We start from the raw sequence: 21,988 nt of genomic DNA, 5'->3' as shown, positions 1-21,988 counted from the left end.
TTTTAAAAGGCCCAGATAATTATCACTGCTAGCACAGTGTAGCTGTTTATCAGTTTTAATTGCTTCAAGCGACAACTGTAATGCTCTAAGAACTATATGTCCAAATTCACATATATACTGATAAAGAAAAAATAAAAAAGGATACTTAATCTGTATTACTTTTGCTTTTTGACCCGGATGATTGATGAGGACACTGGTTTCCTTCCGAGCAAACAGTTGTGCTTGAATTCATGACAGAAAAGCGCTATGAAGAAAAATGCAATGACACTTTTTTTCCTTTTCTGCAAATTCAGTATAATTACAATACTACTAAAAATATATTTCAAAGACTATAGTATCACGACCTCTACCCCACAGCACCAGATATAATTGGTACTGTGCAGGAACAAGAATTTTTTGACAAAGTCCTCTTTGCTCTTCTTCAAGTCACCATTTCTCAGACTAACTTAACTACTTAATTACTGATATTTACAGCTAAAAACGTCTAGAAACTCTTTCCCCTGATAAATTAAAAAAAACGAACAAACAAAAAAAACCACAACAAAGCTAGACTAATATGGTTGGAAAACTACAGAAGGAAAAAATGCACCCATTCAAACTGACATCATCACTCTCTTCTAAGTAGGGGAAAAAAATACATTTTCTACCACCAGTTGCGGTAGCGTGTTCTTTACGTCTTGAGTCAGGGAACTGTGAAACCTGAACGAATGGTTCAGTGCATTATAGTTAAGGATTTATTATCAAGTAGACAAATACCCTACTGTTTCAGAAATAAGGTTCTAAGAAAATTTTACAATTTTACAATTTTCTTTTTATAGTTGTCTAGTTCAGGTAGCCTCATCTTTCATCTTACTGAGATACAAATAAAAAACTGGGGTATGGGATACAAAACTGGTCAGAAAATGGAGGATTTTTATTTGAGAAACAAGTCACATTGTAAAGCCATATTATAAATTAAAAATATGATGTATTGGGGTAGGTTTTGAGTGTTGCATGTGTAAATGCAATAGAATTTCTACATATTCATTTTGTGCACCTGTGAATTGTTTTCATTTCCATACAAAGCCATGAACAGGTACTAGCTGGGTGTGAATAGGACTTGAACAAGTTCATAGCCAATTCCAAACTCCAGGGACAGTGCTTGAGAGATAAATGTTTACATAAAACCCAGTTATTTTCATAGAAAACTGTGAATACACGACCAAGGAGATGGGGATAAAAACCTTTCTAAACCAAAACTAACTCCCACTACAAAGGCTCCCTCTTGCCAATATCATTGCAGCATTGTTTTGTTTGCAAATCAACAAAGATGTAATTAATTGTAAACTGAAACTTCCTCCAGTGACTGCAGGGATTAATGATCATGAAAAACTGACCCAGTGCATTGCTGCCCAAAGCTACATTGGTGAACAAATTGAATTTTTAATTCCCCTGGTTTTAAGTTGATATTAGAATTTTGGTTTTAAGAACCATTACAGTTAGGAAAGTATGTTTCTTCATGTGTCTTCCTCAGATGCTCCAGAAAGCCTGGGAAGTCCCCTTTTTTCCTCTTACAACAAATACACTGAGGTAATCCCTCATCTTTCAAATCTTAATTCTAGATGCAGAAAGACCTATTATTTTATTCCTTCTTCCATTCCTTGCCCACAACTGGTAAACCATTCTATGGTGCTCACAGAAGTAATCTATTTCTCAGCTCCTACTTCCTGTAATTCACACTTTGAGACATAAAGAATATTAGCTTTTCAACCTTTTCAAAGGAGCTCTAAATGACTCAATTTATCATGTTGGGCAGGGGAGTCGATCTCTTTGGTCTGTCAAAACTAAAGGAAAATGTGCCGTGCCACACATCCCACCTTCTATTTTTTCCCCAGTCATCACAAAAGGGTTTCAAAGTGTGTGGCTCACTTCCATCCTACATGGCCAGGTTTTGTTCTTTCAAAGGGAAACAAAGGGAAAGCAAAAGAGGAGAATGGAAACTTGTTAATCTAACACAAGGCATATATTCAAGCTAATGTTTCACTCTAGAAACTGAAATCTTAGAACCAGAGATGGCCAAGGTATCCTTGACCATAAGTAAATTCTTACTATCAGTCTAAAAACACCTACAACAATAATAAACTTCACCAGGGAATCTGTACTGTATTTGTAATTTAAGAGGTCAAATTTATAAATTGAAAGTTAGTTTCTATATCGTTGAATGTAACGTGCAGCATTACGTAAAGGACGACCACAAAATTCTACGTGCTTTGGCAAAACAGTTCTTCAAAGCAGACTTAGTGTGGAATTCACCACTTATGTCTTAATGATTAAGACATGCACAGAAGATTGACAATATATGCCTAATACACAGAGGACAGCAGCAAAAAAGCAATTAAGCACATACTGTAATAAATGAAAATATTTCTTTCAAAAACAGTGTAACTGCTGAACATGCATCTCTGCAGCAGAAGTGGCAATGAGATTAGAATACTCTTTTCAAAGAGTTTGAAAATACTTGAAAAATTGTAAATGTTTGTTGACAAGGAAGACAACTTATACTAATTTTGACACATGTATGCTTGATGGCGTATGTTGTTACACAATAACAAATATTGGGATGATAAGTTAGTACCATGCAAAAGAGTAAGACTATTATCTTAATGCAAGTAAAAAACCATAGAAAACTACACACACAATTTGTTAATACTGCAAAGTTTTTCCCTTTCCCTGATACTTCATAAAGGAAATAATCAGTTTCTTTAGCAATTCTCACATGAAAGAATTTTATCCTAGCATGCAGCTGGCTAAAAAAAACTTTCAACCTCTGATAAATTATAAACTTCTAAAACATCTCTCCCACGCTTCTTTCAATACCAGTAAGTGAAGGATTAATTTTTTTTATGTACACAACAGTTCATACAGCACATTAAAAGACACTGTGGCAGCATGCTCTACCTTTTCAAGAGATACAAAATCTGTTCTGAATCTCCTCTAGGATCCCATTGCCTACACAATAGACTCAAGGTGCATCATCCTTATCATTCATATTATTCACCATGACAGAATTAATAAGAATTGTAAGAAATTGTATTTTCCTCTTAACTTTTATAAATAGACTAATTAAGTCAGTAAGTGCCATTTGACAGTAGAAATGGTTTCTCCTTGCATTATTATTTTTTCTTTTTCAGTTCATCAAAATTCCTGCACAGAGTGTTGTTCATGTTATGCTTCAAAACCTTCCCAAGAGGGTCTTGAAAATTCTACAGAAATACTGGGCTTACATGGACAAATGGAGTCTACTGCAGCAAAAAAAGCTAAGTATTTATTTTGATTATATTTTGTATTTTAGCGTCTAGAAAGAATACACATAACTCAGGAGATCCGTTATCTGCACTTACAGAGAAGAGAAATGATGTATTGTGAGGAAATTTAGAAAAGGGAGACAAAGAATGATAATAAAAACTACTTAAATTGCAATAACTAAAATAACAAGCATTAAGTTATGGCTATGTGACTTCTGCCGTGCAGTGTCAAGCAAGCTTAACTCACTAGTCAAGCTATAAAAACTGGTCATGCGGATTCCTGTAGGCTTTCCATTTGCAAAATAAACCATGCTTGCTTAAAACACAAAGGTTGGGTATCCACAAAAGTAGTTTAAACAAGTTTAATTGGCTAACCCTGAACCCAGTTAGCTGTCAGAATGTGACTGAGGAACTCATTAAACCCTGTATCGGAATTGCTTCTGATAGTGTGCCTGTAACAGTTTTCCAGGGACCAGCTACAGCTGGTAGGATGAAATCTATTGGACTTGCATCTTCCTACTGCAAGATGTTCTTCTGTTTCATTTGAACATACGATTACGTTATTGAGTAGTTATGCCCTGGGTATGCCTGGCAGATAAGTATTTTCATATACTAATGTGATTTTGCTAACTTGCTCCATTATATGCTTTTAATAATTCACATATGTTCTGTTCTTCATGAAAAGACAGTGTACTTGCATGTGGGTTTTTTTTGTTTTGTTTTGTTTTAGACATATTATTTCAAATCTTTGAAGGTTTTCCTGGACACTGTTCTGGTTTTTATACGTCCCATTCAGAAATGCCTTAATGCACTGTACTGAAACTCATGAAAACCTCAGAGATGAAGGAGTCTATGGTTATACAAATAAGCCCACATGTTGGTTTAAACAAAACCACCCTTTACTATCACCACTTCCTAGAAACCCTCTAGCTCTGTGTTCTCTAGGGATTCCAGCCAGCCCTTCTCTTCATTCCCTGCAATTAAAAAAAATAAGATCCCTTATTACTACCATTCCCTCAGCCTTTCCATCATGGTTTTACATTGACTTTATTAGCAAGAAAAATTCTGAAGCTATTTTATTTGGAGAGATCTCTAGATTCCCCTGACACAAGTAGCTGCACTGGCAGTCTGACTTGGGGATTCAGTGTGTCTGGCAAAATGATACTCCGTTGCATTCCAATCCTTGGAATGTCAACAGTATGACAGATTTTAATACAATTTCTAGTAAGATAGGTATTAATATTTACAGAGATAAAGAATTTGATTGGAACTTGGTACAGCTAGAATGGTTTGACAAGTCATTGTAGTTCATAGCGTGTGCTGTCAGCCACTAATCCTGCTATGATCCATTTCAGATAGAAACTATGCTGTAAAATAAAAAAAAAAGAAATAAAAGCTTCGTGTTATTTTAATAGTCATATTTATATATGCAATATAGAAATATCATATTTAATAGAAGCAAATCTCTGAACTGAAAAATTCCTGATTTGAAGACAGCAGATACTGAAATATCTCGCTACAGGACAAGGAATATTAGCAGAGCTGGTGAAATATTAATTACCAACAATGCAAAGATTTATTTTTTTTTTTTTTATGGAAGGGATGGCCAAAGAATCATAGAACGATTTAGGTTCGAACGGAACTTAAAGATCATCCAGTTCCAGCCCCTTGCCATGGGCAGGGACACCTTCCACCAGACCAGGTTGCTCAGAGCCCCATCCAGCCTGGCCTGGAACACTGCCAGGGATGGGGCATCCACAGCTGCTCTGGGCAACCTGTGCCATTGCCTCATCATGCTCACAGAAAACAATTTTTCCTAATATCTAATCTAAATCTACCCTCTTTCAGTTTAAAGCCATTACCCCTTGACCTGTCACTACATGCCCTTGTAAAAAGTCCCTCTCCAGCTTTCTTGTAGGCCCCCTTTAGGTACTGGGAGGCTGCTCCAAGGTCTCCCTGGAGCCTTCTCTTCTTCAGGATGAACCACCCCAGCTCTCTCAGCCTGTCTTCATAAGAGGTGCTCAAGCTTTATGCTCATCTTCATGGCCCTCCTCCGGACTCACTCCGACAGGTCCATGTCCTTCTTATGTTGGGGGTCCCAGGGCTGAACGCAGTACTACAGGTGGGGTCTTATGAAAGCAGAGGGGGAGAATCACCTTCCTCAACCTGCTGGTCACAAAGAACAGTTTCTTTTATTTTTTGACCAATTAGAATGAAAATTAGGACATCTGTTTACCTTTCATTTGGGTTAAACTTAAGCCTTCTGACATTACATTAGCATGATTAGGAATGGAAAAGTTGCTTACAGCATAGGGCATGAAACTTCAAAATGGTTGAGTTAAAGTTGTTACAAGCATACTTTAAAATAAAACCCTATGCTGTTCATTAGAGACAGCTGAAATATTTGATGTTAAAACCGAAGTCCATTTACCTTGCTATTTATAAATTATTCTCTATTCATAATCTTGTGAAATTTCACACGACCTGAATGCCTTGCTTATTTCTTGCATAATAACCACAAATCACATCCTTTTCACAGGCTATCACTTCTCCCCTGAAACGCCAGGTTCTCTTGCCCTTTGAGGGTCAGAGTGGTCTGACCTATCCTCATTTCTTCACTGTGACTCCTTGGTCTCTCCGTGCCTCCTGGGCTCACTGCATGACTTCTCTACTGGGTGTCACCCATGAGTAGTGGTTAAGCCTTGTTTCTAAAACATACTCCTCATCCTATTCCGTGTTGTTCTTTTCAATTCAAATGACAATCCCAATGCTTGATTCCTGAATTCCAAAAGCAGGGACAGGAAAGGCTTTGAACAGCTCTTTAATTTCATTCAGCTGAGTTAAGAAAACAGCTCAACTTAGGCTGCCTGAAATGCTGTTTGCAGTATGAATTCCTATAGCCAATACCATTGCAGAATACAAGCATTTCTGATGCTTTATTAGGATTTATCTTCTTTTCCTTGAATTACTTATTCCATGCTTTTAGGAGGGAGGGTTTGTGTGTTTCAAAACGACAGTTTAATGAAAGCTGACACCAAGGCACCCTGTGTGGCTCTGACACAGAGATGCTTTGTTCCTTACACTAAACCAAAGAATGTCAGAAAACTGAGCAAAAGGCAACAGACTTTTTCCTCACAGTTGCTGAAGCCTGTGACAAAAGCCATGCATACACAGCATTCTCCCAAATACCTTAAACTGCATCCTTTCATTGCATTGATACAAATGCATTCAGCCTGAAAGCTGACAGCTTCTTGCACAGTGCTTGTAAAATCCAAGTAGAAAAGCAATGAGATTTTATTGCTGCCTTTGCCTAGCTTTCTCTGGTGTCCCTCTTCTCTAGAAGCATTTTGCAAGAACAGATTAGGCTTCGCAGGCAGTGTACACCATGAAAGATATTATATTGCTAGAGCAGGAAGGAAAAAAAGAGTCTTTGACAGAAGCCTACTTTTGTTTCTGATGCTTTTAACAAAACAAGAAATTAAAAATATTTCCATTGCAATCCTGACATTTTCTACTAGGAATAGAGAGATCGGGGTTTTATATTCTTAGATCTCTGTTCTATTCCTGCCCATTAATTTACTGTAAATGACTTCTGTGCCTTAGTTTATAGCTGTATGAAAGAAATTTGGTACTTAATTTTGAAATCCTGTTACAGAAGGGTGAAAAATACTACATTCAAGATAAATACCTTGTATTATTACAGCTTCAGCGGAGACTTTGGAGAAAAACCTTTAGCAAGATTAAGGAAGAAACACCCAGGTTGGTGATCTAGCACTCTGAATTTCTGACTATGAAATCTTGTTCTAAATCTTTTCAGATATGCTCAACACCTTCACCAGAACTTTGCCCTTGCGATGTGAAGTATCCTTATTTTACATGCAGTGCATGTCTACATCTTCATCTACAAACAGTAACAAACTGCAGTCAATAAATAACAGAACAGAACACGAGCTGTTCAAACCCCAAATGGCAAGGGCTAAACATCGTAGTTCATGTCAGCCTTAAAAATGCCAAGAGTTTAGCTGTGGAGACATCTTTTAGGATGAGGGACTTGTGAGTAATAAGAGAAAAACATAATGCTGAATATGGAAAGACTGTGCAAAAGGGGGAATTCGTAAAGACAGTCAGGGCAGTAAGGGAAGCCATAAATAACCTTGCACATTTACTGTGCCCAGCACCGCGGGATGGGTTCTGTGAAGCATACCCAGCCAATGAATATGAACACATAACCTCTTCCTTCCCACTACTTTTCCTCTTTCAATGCCATTGCAGAGATTGCCATACAGAATAAAGAAAAAAGTAGGTGTTAGATTAAAATCCTAAGTTCAGGTAATTAGCAATAGGTAATGATGCTTTCCTCATGAGCGGATGCCAAGAGTTATGAAACCTTGCCTGGCAGACAAATGGTACCTTTCCCAGCTGTCTGTCTTACAAATGATCCGATACGTACTGCTATTATTTCGGTCAGACACTGGCACCTCTGCAATTGTTCACGGCCTCAGTGAAGAATACCGCCTGTCCTGCAGTTGGAGTGCTCAGACTGTTAACAGACCTGTGTTCGGCTTGTCTGAAACGTTGAACTACTGCACATGGGGAAGCACCAGAAAAGCACAGGTAAAGAAAAAACCCAAGGGTACTCACGTTTCTCTAAAAGCAGGTTTTAAAGCCCTCGGGACTGTCCTGAATAAATTTTGCTAGAACTTACTGCTAAAATAGCAGATTATTCTCTACCCACTTGTGAGAAAACACACTAGTGGTGCTTTGATAGTTTCTTGTCTTAGTAGCTAGTATGGGGCTGTGTTTTGGATTTGTGCTGGAAACAGTGTTGATAACACAGGGATGTTTTTGATATTGCTGAGCAGCGCTCACACAGAGCCAGGGGCTCTTCTGCTCCTCACCCCACCGCACCAGTGAGGGGCTGGGGGGGCACAAGGAGCTGGGAGGGGGCACAGCCGGGACAGCTGGCCCCAACTGACCAGAGGGGTATCCCAGGCCATGTGATGTCATGCCCGGCATATAAAGCTGGGAGGAGAAAGAAGGGGGGTGGGCGTTTGGAGTGATGGCATTTTTCTTCCCATGTACCATTATGTTTGATGGAGCCCGGCTCTCCTGGGGATGGCTGAGCACCTGCCTGCCGGTGGGAAGTGGTGAGTGAATTCCTGTTTTGCTTTGCTTACATGCACAGCTTTTGCTTTCCCTATTAAACTATCTTTATCTCAACCCACGAGTTGTCTCATCTTTTCGGATTCCCTGCCCGTACTACCTGGGGGGAGCAAGCGAGCAGCCATGTGGAGCTTCGCTGCCGGCCAGTGTTAAACCTTAACAACTGGGAAGCCCTCCGCCACTGCTGTCCTCTGCCCTGGGAGCTGCACCATCACAGGGCTGTCTTGCTGGTTATTTCATCCTCATCTGACTTGCTTACGGGGCGACCCAGACATCTCTAACCCTTCCCTCACCTTGCACATCCTCACCCTCAGGATTTATATAGCTGCTGTTGATTTGCAGCGTGAACAGTGCTTATGCTTCCCTATACCTAAAGACCAATACTGGGATGCTTCCGACTGAGCTAAACTCTTTTGCAAGCCTCAAAGGAATGTAGCAATCTATTACTACAGCTAAATGCCACTTATCAGATTGCCAACTCTATCTGCAATACCAAGGATCTCACAGCTGTCACAAATGTTTCCAGATATTGTATTTAATAAATCTGGTAAAGGTTTTGGAAAGAAGGATTCTCATTAAAATCTTTATACTTCCCACAAGGAAATGTACTTTTTGTAGAAATCCTTATTTTTTTGATTATGCTAGTCTTTACTGCAGCTTTTCTTTCTGGAATGGGAGAAACCCCCAACTCACCCATTTGGCTGCAAACCAGCATGTTGATTCATGTTGCATATGTTGAAGATTTCCTTTTTGATGTGAAACACTATCAACATTTTCTGGTACATTTTTGCCACATTTCCTTTCCGTTTCATCCAGAAGAGAATACTTAAGACAGAGTAAAACTCTTTGTCCTCCCACCTTTAGCAGCAACAGAATTTCAACACAATACAGGCTCGAACTTTAGCTCCTCAGCAAAAGTTATCACCATTGTAGCTACCAGAGACCCGTGAAACTGTTTAAAGTAAGTCAGAATTTTATTAGATGCCTATTTTCTACACTTTCAAATCCATCAGACTTCGCTAGCTAACAAGCTGTTATACCCTTTCACACCCTGAATACCTGGCCTTAACACTGAAGATCTGCCATACTAGCATGCCTCCATGTAACATTGTCCTTACAGAGTTGCTCAGTCATTGTGAAAATAAACAGTAAATTACTTTTTGTGCCTGTAATCCCCAGTCAATCCCTGTCAAGTCTAGCTGCCATCATATTAATTATCTATTAAAAAAATTTACCACAATTTGCATTGCATGTGGTGACAGTAGACAGAAAGGTAACAACAAGTCAAATAATAAATAAAAATGTGTAATTGAAACATATACATACCATACAGTGCTTCCAGACGATGTATAAAACAAGTTGAAATGATGTGTCTTGAAGTAGATAGAGATTTCAGAATCACTAGAAAAATTAGTGTTTACGTAAGTTCATGTCCTTACCCCACTTGCAGCTGGCCACTTCCATGAGAAACTAATTTTGAAAAAAAAATAAAGCAAATTTTAATCTGAGACATTGCAATCCTCAGCAAGTACTGGACAGGTCTAACGATCTGCTCACCACATGAAGCAGTGCATATCTTCATTGAAATTGTGACTTGCAGCTAAGGGTGACAGGCGTCTTAGTTTTTCTCAGTCAAATATTATGCCTTCAGGAGTATGGCAGCAACAATATTCTCCAACACACTCAACGTATTAGCATATCTTTTACTTAGAAACCCTAACGTATTGCATCAGTAAACATTCATACTTGAGCCTCTTCTATGACTCAAAGATAACACACAAAACCCCATCATCTTTATCATAAATTATACACAGCAGCAGATTATGCTGATGATTTATGACAATCGTAAGATCAAGCAAAAAATGCTACCATGGGGAAACTGATCTAAGAACATGAACAAAACATTTTCTTTTTCCTGTTTTTACAGGATAAATGTACAATAAGTTTGGTAGTTTTTTCCGTGGTTATGAGTAAACTACAGCAAAATGCTGCTCTGATCAAGTTTGTTGCTGATCCACCAAAAATCTGTTTCTTTTACTAAAAGTTTGGGCATTGGGCACGTATAGGATACAGCATTGGACGGATGACATGCATTCTAGCAAAATTCACCTTGTGACTAAAGGAATTTAACTAGTTGACAGCGTTTGTCAACAGGACATTTTTGAGATTAGGATCTTAGGGACCATGTTTAAGCCTGAAAAAGAGATGGTGGCAGTCAGTGCATATTTGCTAAGATTTTTCTGCAAGCAGCCCTCATGCAAATGTATGGGACTGCTTCCCTGTGTGTAGAAGAATTTTACCTTTATAGTTTTGCTACCACAGGGAATTAAAATTGCTTTTGTTTTGATAAAAATTATCAATAAAATTAGACTGTCAAAAGAAAACAGTAACAATTTCAGAATAAGCATTTCATAGCAAATTGAAAACAAATTAACAGTTTTTTAACCTGTACAACCTTTAGGTAGGATGCTAACTTGAATCTGTGTTACCCGTTGTCTGGAATCTGCTTTGACATGAAATCCTTCAACCGAGTTCCCATTACTTTAATTACGGTATTCCACCTAGAGAAAGTTTTCATCAGTAGAGTGGAAATGAATTTTTATTCAGTTTTGCTAGAGTGAAGCACAATTCTGCTAGAGTTAAATATAAAAATGTTATTTGAAAATAATTTGCATTTTGAACAGACGAATAATCAAAAGACAGTTTTCTTTTCATCACAGTTAAAGTATTTAATGACAAAATCAGGGTTTCCAGTAATGACTCAATAGAGCAGGTCCCACTTTTTTTTTCCCCAGCATGGCATGAAATAATTTCTACATCTTTGAGAACTTCCAAGGAATTGATTACAAGAGATACCAGCAAGTATTACAATTCTGACGTATCATAGCAAAACCTATCTACCTTTTAGATCACTTTTTAGAGAGCACATTTTTGTTAATATTTCACATAATGCACAACTTTTGCTAGACAAAAGTAGCCTTTTAAGACAGAGTTTGCAGTACAGTAAAGTCTAACAATACATTGTTATTCTTTGCAGAACTTTAAAAAGATAAAGAAACTATTGATGTTGTTACAATTTACAAATACATTCTTTCATAGGAAACATTAACCTGAATTATAGTGTATGTTATGTACATAACTATCTAATACCACTAGGTTGTATACGCTACAAGCGAAGTTCCAGAAGGAAATTGCAATGCTGTAAGATTTACCTTTGGATAGACATTTATACACCTCTGGGTTGTTTTTTTTTCCTAAAAACTACCAAATCTTGTAGTTTAATGCACAGCAAGAACAAAGTAAACACACAGACAAATCGCTTTTCCTTCATTTAATAACACTAGGCTACTTAGGATTCCCATAGTAAATGGCTTTTGATGGTTGGATAAAAGTCCTGAGTTATGATACATAAGACAAAACAATTAACTGGAGGATATATAAAAAAATATGCCGAAAACCTGTCAGTGGGACTAAAGTAATGTTTTATAACAGTTCAGCTCACAAAAGGTCTGGAACTTAGCAGTGCAACTGTGACCTTGTCCTGCCCAGCTGATATTCCTGTAAACACTTGAAAACCTATGCCTTTTTATGTGAATTTAGACAACTAATTCTTTTCAGGTTTATCTGATCTGGGTCTTACACATTTATTCTACATTACTGACAAGCTTAGAAGACCAACTAGATGGCAGCAGTTCAAAACCTATGCCTTCTTTCTCTCAAGAGAAAGGCTTGTGAGGTTAGCAGCAGAATATATAGTTAAAAAACTAAGGGTGGAAAAGATGATGACAAAAAAGAGCTAAGTGCTCAAAAATGTACTCCCTGACCGATTTCTAATGCAGCCGATTTTAAAAAGATAGCGTAGTGTTTTTTCTCTAGCACAAGTTTAATTTCTAACGAGGGGCTGTTTTTGTGGTTAATTTTCAGAAATACCCATAGTTATAATGATAGCACTCAAAGCTACTGACATTTCCAGGGCAAGCATTAATTGTCTGTAGTGCAAGAGTGCTGAGAACTCATGTTGTTAATGAGCCTGTTCTGATTTATAACACATGTGGCCAAATTCCTTTTCAATTGATGGTGCTGGGTGTAGTCACTGTTACAAGTTGATGCTAAATAAATCTAAATGATAGTAGGGTACTACACAGATGACATATTTACCCCTTCTTGCAATTCCCAGTGTGAAATTAAATAAAAAGCTTCATACAAAACAGTTCAAATGACAGGAAAAAAAGATTTAAAGTTTGAATGCAATCAGTTAACTAGTCGGTGTCTTTAGTTCTGTGAGAATGTTTTCCTAAAGCCAAGCATCTTTGTACAAAATGGGTATTTTCAAGAGATTTTCAGTTACTCCAGCTTGCAGTAACAAAAATATTCTCAATTACTACAGAAGATTTTATCTCTCTTACAAGCGGTGCTCTGAGAATTTTAAAGTGTCTTTAATAATGCAAAAATCTTATTCTACATTGAAAATGAAAACTACAGTACATTCATATAATGCCAGCTTCCTGACCGTCTGTTAAGATGAGGACAAAAATGAAGAGCAGGCATCATCAGAGGATGAAGGTTGAAACTTCTGCTAGGATTTCTGTTTCTAGCTTACCATTAAAAAAAAAAACAAAACAGTGCAGCATCTTTTTTCTTTTTTTCTTCATTCTAGAAGCATATCAGAACATCTTAAAAAATGTTAAGAGAACAGTTGTGAAGGAAAAGGGTAACCTACTTTAGCAAAAGAATACAATGCATATATTGCATATAGTGAATACAGAATGAAGTAGGGAGTCACCCTTCCAGTGATAATATATATTGAAAACTGAGACCCAAACTAGAACTTAAAATTCTAATGTACCAAGACATGCTTTTTGAAAGCCACTATACTAAAAATCAGACAACTAGCTAACACAAAAGTCATTCCAATCAGGCAAATATTTGAAGTGTTCCCAAAAATTCTTACTGTAGAATTTATGAAAACCAAATGCCTTGGAAAACAGTGCATTCTCATTTTCCCAGGCCTCTGCATTCTCATTCATATAGGCCTTTCACCATGCAATCACAGGTTAAAAAGAAAATGAAATGTTATTTCATACCAGATTGCCAAATTCTAGATTGTATTTGAGGCATAGCTATGGGTTTGTAGATGTAAACATTACTTTTTTTCCTCAATTTTGAAACCTCAAGCATACATTCTGTAGGTTTCATTATACTATTCAAATAATCAGTCCAGAGGGGAAAACAGAATATGCAAAATGCAAATATGAATGCAATTCAGATATGTGCTTCTGAATGCTGGTGATGGCATATGAAAACTTCCTACACTGGGTAGAAGAAACAAGTTTTTCTGTTTCCCAGGACAAATCAGTCTATTCTCCCCTATAGATACAACCCCAGGTGTTTAATTCCAACATTCACATTCCGCTGATGCTACATAAAATGAAGAAAAGTGTACCCTTTCTTTGGATGTTATTTCCACACATACGTCCACAACCAGTTAAATATTTTTCTGTACAACTGGGGAAGAATACTACTATTTTAATCCTGATCAGCTTGTCATTTGGTCCAGTTCCCCTGCTTGCTTTCACTCCTGTAACAACTGAAGTACAGGTAGAAAGTACCGCAGGACTGTGTAGCAGTATTACAAAAGAGGAACAAAAGTAAGTCAAAAAGGTAGAAATGCAACACTTTTTCCTGCACAGAAACTGAAATAATGCATCTCCACTGAACTTGAAGGAAAAAGCACACAGAAGTCTGGATCTCCTGTAAAAGTTGCTGAATGTAGCCTTTTCAGTTTCTCTTGGGAAGATTTCAACTTTGAGCAGTATCTCAGCATTTGTGCTTCATGGCAAGCTGAAAAAGAAAGAAAAAAAAATGAATTAAAAAGTCATCACATGTAATGATAGCTATATGAAGCTTTATGTGGTTAGTCTGGATCAGAAGAGTTAGTAGACCATTCTCTAAAAGATGCCTGAAATCCGTAACTTCTCTGCACAGAGATATGTAGTTGCTCCTTTGCTGTGACGGATAGGCAAAGTCTCCCTTTGCTGTGCTGAGGCAGCAGGATTTATCTGCTTTCACAGCTCTCTTTCCCACTGTTCCATTATTTTGCTATCTGTGAGGAGGACTAGAGCAAGATGCTAGAAACAAAGACATGCTTAAACCCAGTAATTTCAGCCTAGCGATTTGGATTGTTAAATACAATCAGAAATTCTAGACAAGTAATTTAAAACACCTGTTCAGCAGCTCTGCCACTACATAATGATGAAAAATTAAGGACTGATTGCCTTTCTACCTCTGTGATTACCGATAATTTCAATTTCAAATAATCCCAAAGTGGACTTGAAAGTGGGAATGAGAGGGAGAAGAAAGAGCTAAAGTGAGTTAAATACTGCATAAAAAGAGCAGACAAACTGACTTTGGCAAACCAAGAGGACAACCTGGGTTTAGGGTGTGTCTAATAAACTGGTATCTGTAGATAATCGCACACTAAAAAAGCAGAGATAAGCGAACGCTCTAGGCAGTTACCTAGAAACCACAACTCGTAGGGGAACTTAACATTTCCTCATTTTCTGCCAGTGAAATGCTAACCAATAAATGACTCAAATTTAATTGACCTAAGCCTTTGATACACAAGGACCTGGTCATACACCTTTTTAAGAAAATTATTATTTGTAGAGATATACTGCAAAGCCATCTCAGCGTGAAAGAACTCCAACCAACACTTCCTCCCCTCAAACAAGATTTGTTTTTCAGAAAAAAAACACTGGGGAAGCTTTCCAGCCACTGCTCCCCCAGCCTGCAGCGCTGTGTGGGGCTGTTGTGACCCAAGTGCAGGACCCAGTGCTTAGCCTTCCCAAGACTCACACAATTGGCCTCGGCCCATCAATGTGGCCTGCCCAGATCCCTCTGCAGAGCCTTCCTGCCCTCAAGCAGATCAACACTCCTGCCCAACTTGGTGTCATCTGCAAACTTACTGAGGGTGCACTCGATCCCCTCGTACAGATCATTGGTAAATGTATTAAACAGAACTGGCCCCAGTACTGAGCCCTGGGGAACACCACTTGTGACCGGCCACCAATGGATGTAACTCCATTCCCCACCATTCCTTGGGCTCAGCCATCCAGCCAGCTTTTCACCCACCAAAGAGTACACCTGTCCAAGCCACGAGCAGCCAATGTTTCCAGGAGAATGCTGTGGGAGATGATGTGAAAAGTTTTACTAACGTCCATGTAGACAATAACCACAGCCTTTCTCTCATCCCCTAGGGAGGTCACCTTGTCATAGAAGGAGACCAGGTTAGGAGCAAGACCTGCCTTTCATAAACCCATGCTGTCTGGGCCTGATCCCTGGGTTGTCCTGCATGTGCCCCGTGATGGCACTCAGGATGATCTGCCCCGTAACCTTCCCCGGCACCGAGGTCAGGCTGACAGGCCTGAAGCTCCCCAGATCCTCCCCGCCCTCCTTGTCATCTGCTGTCACATTTGCTGACCTCCAGTCAGTCAGGACCTCCCTGCTGAGCCAGGACTGCTGATACATGATTGAGAACAGCTCAGTGAGGACTTTGCCAGCTCCCTCAGTACCCCTGGGTGCATCCCTCCTGGCTCCATGGTCCTGTGTGTGTCTTAGTGGTGCAGCACGTCACTGACCAGTTCCCATTGTGTTATGGGGTCTTCATTCTGCTCCCTGCCGCTGTCTTTCAGCTCAAGGGGCTGGGTACCCCCGGAATAACTGGTCTTACTTTTTACTGTCTTACTATTAAAGACTGAGGCAAAGAAGCATTAAGTACCTGAGCCTTTTCCTCAGCCTTCATCAGTATGTTTCCCCCGGCATCCAACAAAGGATGGAGATTCTCCTTAGCCCTCCTTTGTTACAAGGTATTTATAGAAACATCTTTCATTGTCTCTTACGGCAGTAGCCAGATGAAGTTCTAGTTGGGTGTTGGCCCTTCCAACTCTCTCCTTGCATAACCTCATGCCATCCTTGTAGTCCTCCTGAGTTGCCTTCCCATTCTTCCAAAAGTCATAAACTCTCCTTTTTTCCCCGGAGTCCCAGCTGAAGCTCTGTTCAGCCAGCCCAGCCTTCTTCCCCACCAACTCGTCTTCTGGCACACGGGGACAGTCTGCTCCTGCACCTTTAGAATTTCCTTCCTGAGGAATGCCCAGCCTTCCTGGAGCCCCTGGCCCTTCAGGACTGCCTACCGAGGGATGTTATCAACCAGGCTGCTAAACAGGACATAGTCTGCCCTCCAGAAATCCAAGGTAGCAGTTCTGCCAACCCCCCTCTTTAAAAGCTCTTCACTGTTACTGTTTTGCTAGAAAGTAACAATTTTGCCATTTAAGCAACACTCAGGTAGACCTTGCTTTACTGGTTTCATGGGATTAATATGCTTGCTTTTGTGTACAAACATCTAAGGTCTGAGTAGCAGGTGCCCCTCAAAGACCTACCCAGAGGAACATTTAACAATGAACAACATTGTACTTCCTAAATGCTCCACAAAACCCCAACAAGATGCTCTTTCAAAGCAAAGCATGCCACCACAAAATAACAGTCTCTGTAACCTAATACATTCCTGGGCGGCTGCCCTATGCGTTTTTGGGAGGTAACTGTTGAGAAACAGGAGGACTACTGCACCTTTAAGACACAATTCAAGATGTGGGACACCAATCCAAATAAAATTGCAAGAAAACAAGTGTTGTAGTCCGCATTTTACTGTTATCTTTATGATCATTAAGATGACAAGTACTAATCTGCAGTCCTCTAAGAACTAAACTACAGTTTGTTTTCTTCCAATACAAAGATGTGATTTTCTTGTTAAAAAGACATACCCCAAGTATTTATTACAAATCCTTAACTATCATCCACTGAAAGGCAGTTGGTAATAGGGATAGCTTCAATAGCACATGGCCTCACACTCACCTGAGGAAGACTGGTAATCTGTAGAACTGGAGTGGCAGAAAGATTTCATAAATCTCAGCCCAGCACATAGCCCAAATGGAAATCATCCTTTCCTATTCTGCACCACTTAAGACACTTCCTGCAGAAACTGTTCTTACTGCCACAGAGACACGTAAACTGAAATGACTATGTACAAAATCCCAGTTGAGAATTTTCCCACACCTTTTATTTGATAAAAACAAAAATAAATCCTTCTATTGTGGATGTTTTTATCTTACCCACCATTCCTGCTATGTTACCCTAGAGTTTTTCTTTTGGATTATTATATCAGGGCTTTGTAAAGCTTTTGTTCTAAATATGGTACAGCACAGTCTATCAAAGATGGCATTTTTCTTATAATACTGCATCTTCTAATCCTGAGAATTTTAAAATAAGACTTTCCAAATAGAATCTGTTGAAAAGATTTGTTTCTGTTCACAGCATGACTTCATCTGTGGAACTTCTGTTCTGCACATGTGGATGACGAAAGGGCAAGACACACTAACGAAACCTATTCAAATCTTAATCGAGATTCATAGCAGCCCAATTATCAGAGGCATTTTTCATTTTTTAACTCCCTACCAAGCAGCACTCTGTGGTTTACTCTAAAGCAGGAAACCTTTTGCCCCCTACCCTAGCAGCAGTGGTAGCTGCTGTTTATGGTTGGTTATCTAAGTTGGCACAGTTATCACTAGGGGTGGTGTGGGTGGTGTATTAGGTCAAAGAACCCAAGAGCAGGCTCGTACCATACTCAGGCCACTAAGCTGAACCATACTAATCTAAATGAACTACAAAGTAAAGGATTATCCCAGTAAATATTAAAGTTGTTCTGTGACATTTTAAAGACTAAAGACAGAGGTTTGTATAAAACCACAAAGTATCAATCTAGGATTTCTAGTGTTAATACATTAGCCAGGAATTTTTTTGGCATAAGCATGATAAAGACTAATAAGTGCGCTAAGCAGCAAAACTAACAAACTCGCATGCAGAACATGAGCAACCATTTTAGAAAACGTCTACCTTTTTTTTTTTTTAAAGAATATTTCTGCTGTGGATGTGTTAGCCTTCAAACTGAATGCTGTGGATGCCTAGAATGTCTGTCACAGCAGTGACAATCAGCACCATTACACACATGCAGAAGTAACAGGCATAGTATGATCAATACCTTCCAGGAAATGTCCACACATTCCTGAAATGGAACAGTTCCTCAAGATCCCCATAAATGACATTTCCAGACAAAAAGACATGTCTTCAGAAACAGTCACAGACCTATGACAGCTTATCAAAGGGGACTAACAACAATTTCACTATACTGCTGCACAAAGTATAAGGAACAGTATCAAACAGTGGGAAGATAGATTTGAAGTATGCTTCAGGAAGGTAGCTTTAATTCAAATGGAAATGCAGCAAACCTCACATCTATGCGCAGATGTTATAAATCGGAAATCTGTCAGGTGAGGAACAGTATCAAGGAAAACAGCAAGCTGTTTGTAAATGGTGACTGACTGCAATTCTTTCTAGAGCTTCCTCCTCTCAAAACAAAGGAATGTGTGACTTTAACCTACTGAGAGCCTGAACCCACCAAAGCCTTACCTTGTGTGCAGTTTCTGCAAACTGCTGAGCGCTGTTTTTCAACTCCTCCGTTTTTTCTTCTGCTCGACCTAGCCTTTCACCACGCTCATTCAAAGCCTGACTTGCCTTCTGTACTGCACTTGTCACACTGTCTGCTGCTGAATGGAGTATACTGTTACCTGCAATATCAAAAGAAACTATTAGAATGCCCACATACATATATATTTACACCTGGTATAAAATACAATTATTTTATTTTATAATCTTCTAGAGCCGATGTGTTATGTGCTGGTTTACCATGTAGTTCCATTTTGGTTAACGGGCCAAGTTACCTTTTTCTCACACAAACTGTATTATTAGCAAATTATAAACAAGTACCATATGGCAATGTACTGCTTGGGGAACATAAGGAAGCAGTGGACATAACTTAGCTATGCAGTACTGTTTAAGCTTCACGCTCATACAGCATTTCAGAAAGCTGTTCTACTAAATCAGTTAAATTGTTCACAAGCGCACACAGCTTCTTCACAGCACTCAAATTAATATAGATTAACTGGCTTCAGAAGTTACGCTGTTTCCCTAGAGAATAAATGATTGACACTGCAGGACACATCTGCATGAATTCACCATTTTTTTCCATATTATAATTATTGCAACAATATTTCTTTTACAAATGCACCCCAAACACTATTGCTACAGTTATTTTATGCTGCTCTGGTCTATCTCCCTTCTCCATGCGGTGCACCAGCTGTATTTCATGTGACAGCATACTCTATTTAAACCTCAGTATTTAAAGTCCCAGCATGGCTCAGTATCTTCTAAATCTTTCACTTTACCATCAAAGTCAACTTATCAGTTTCTCCGTTTCTTCTCTGGCACACAATGCAGTAGTTTCTTCAAGTGTTCAACAGAACTGCATTCCTCCTCTACATTTATCCCTTTTAAATGCTCACTCTTTTCAGTACTCCTTTCTCTAGTGCTTCTGAACAGAAGCGATTATGCTCCTTCTGGAATGAACTGCTGATGAGTTGTGTAATATGAACCACAGTACAAACTGAAATCTCTTCAGATAAATTAACACATTGTCAGTATGAATTGGTACACACTAAAACACGTGTGGGACAAAAAGAAATTTTGGTATCTCCTTTAACCTTTTCAGCAAAAGGACTAGTACAAATTCAGCTTTTCACAATGCAGTAGTCCCTTGGTATCTTCCACAAGGTTTAAAACTTCATCTACCTTACAGGGAATTTGTTGTCCAGATATATACAAAGGCACTGTAAGAGCAAGAAAACCAACAGAGATAGAGCACTAACCTCCAGGCATGCTGTTGCTGCCTGTTTTCTGAACTGCCCCAATACTGTAATCACACAGAGCCTTTTTTCACAGCATTAAAGCCAATATGTAACATTTTAAAATTAATTACGCTGTTTAAGGTACAAAACTAGTTCAACGCAGGAGGCCGAACCAAGTATTACAGTGTATCTCCTGTTGTAACAAAGTCTGCTGTTCTTACAGACAAAGAAAGACAAGTGAAAATAAACACAAACCTACTGTTTTTGTCCTTAATCTGAAAAGCACATCTACTTCAAAAATATTGCCAGGTTAAAAAATAAAAGGCAAACATTAATTAGAAGGGTTATTTTGCTATTAGTTTCATATGGAAAAAGAGGAACAAAAGACCCACTCAGACTTATTTTAGAGATAGTACTTTCCTTAGAAACAGCAAACAAACAATGAAGAGTGGAACTGAAGGTTGCCCCAGGTGGCCTCCAGAACAACAGCACAAGCTGCGCATGCAGGAACTCTGGAGATAAGAAATTGCCTTAAAATTTTATTAAAACAAAACACAACTAGTATCAAACTATGGAGCTGAGGGAGGGACCCAAGAACCTACACACAATGACTCACATACCATGAGTCAATATGAGAAGTATCAAAGAGCAACCTGGCCTCCTGTATACCAATGCTGTTAAATTTTTCACATCAGTAATTAAAAATAATGGATGTATAGGATGTGGAATAGCTACAGGTTTGGTTTTTTTTCTATTGTTGCATGGAACAAATAGGCTGCACTTAGAAAAGGAAAATAACGATTGGCATTAATATTCAAGAGATGATTATTTGCAAATACTGTGAGCTAGAATTTACAAAGACAGAAATAAAACTTGAAAAAACATTGTCTCTCTTCAGACACTGACGAGTACAATATTAAACCCAAACAACTTTATTGTACACTTCCTTACTTCAAGATTTTTCAGTCAATTGTTATTTTGTTCATAATTTGCTCATTTAAAGCCAGTTCTTAGGAATTTATTTTGGCTTCTGTTCAGGTAGCTTTTCCAACACACACATGCACTGGGCAACACTGGACTGGAAATAGTTTCCCTTTTTTGGTGGTGTGATCTAAAGGCTTTATTTAACCTCTTGCATAGATCAGTGCTAGTTTTCTAGGATAAGATTTTTAAAAGCTGTCAACACTGTATTAAGTCTGTTGCTGCTTTATAAGATCACAAAGCTTCTGCTGAATTCAACAGAGGCAGGGTACCTGGATAGCTTCATAAAACTAAGCATCTTCTGAAGTCTCAAAACGTGCGGGGGAGTAGAAGTTAACATGTTGCTGACTTTCTGTCAATGGCAACAGGAAACTGAAGAATGAAAATATTCTGCATTTTCTATATCCCTGAAAACATCAGGGTTTGTGAGAAAAGATTGATATCTTTCTCCACATTGTTTTCAGCAGAGAAGAACAAAATTGGAAGTTTGGCCTAATAGTAATTATTTTTCTCTCTAGCTGATACAATGCTGTGTTCTCTCCAAGTAAGATCTGTAAGATCTGCTGTATTTTTCTATGGGCAGTGACTTGCAGAAGAAGCCAGTGTTCTGAGAGTGTTTTGGAGAACTACTTTTGGATAATCTTTTCCAATGGAATGTCAGTAAAACAATTAAAAAATCCACCCTAATCTATGAGCAACACAGAAACCCATGTGTCAGTAGTTTACTGAATTTCATCAGTGTATTTCTAGAGCATGTGTAGGTGGTTG

The 21,988-nt window shown here is 38.7% G+C and overlaps 1 protein-coding gene across 4 annotated transcripts in view; it reads right to left on the bottom strand.

The window, feature by feature from the left end:
• Positions 1–11,150: 11,150 nt before the first annotated feature.
• STXBP6 (syntaxin binding protein 6) overlaps positions 11,151–21,988 on the bottom strand; it is a 121,988-nt gene continuing 111,150 nt past the window's right edge. For all 4 annotated transcript variants that reach the window (XM_055790932.1, XM_055790937.1, XM_055790941.1 and 1 more), the window contains exons 5-6: positions 18,966–19,123; positions 11,151–14,288 (exon numbers count right to left, since the gene is read on the bottom strand). In XM_055790932.1, coding sequence (XP_055646907.1) covers positions 14,265–14,288; positions 18,966–19,123 — 182 coding nt within the window. In that variant the 3' untranslated portion in view covers positions 11,151–14,264. The remainder of the gene's footprint in view (positions 14,289–18,965; positions 19,124–21,988) is intronic.

Source organism: Falco peregrinus, chromosome 1 (assembly GCF_023634155.1).
Source record: "Falco peregrinus isolate bFalPer1 chromosome 1, bFalPer1.pri, whole genome shotgun sequence".
NCBI lineage: Eukaryota > Metazoa > Chordata > Aves > Falconiformes > Falconidae > Falco > Falco peregrinus.
This window is presented reverse-complemented; position numbering and strand designations above follow the sequence as displayed.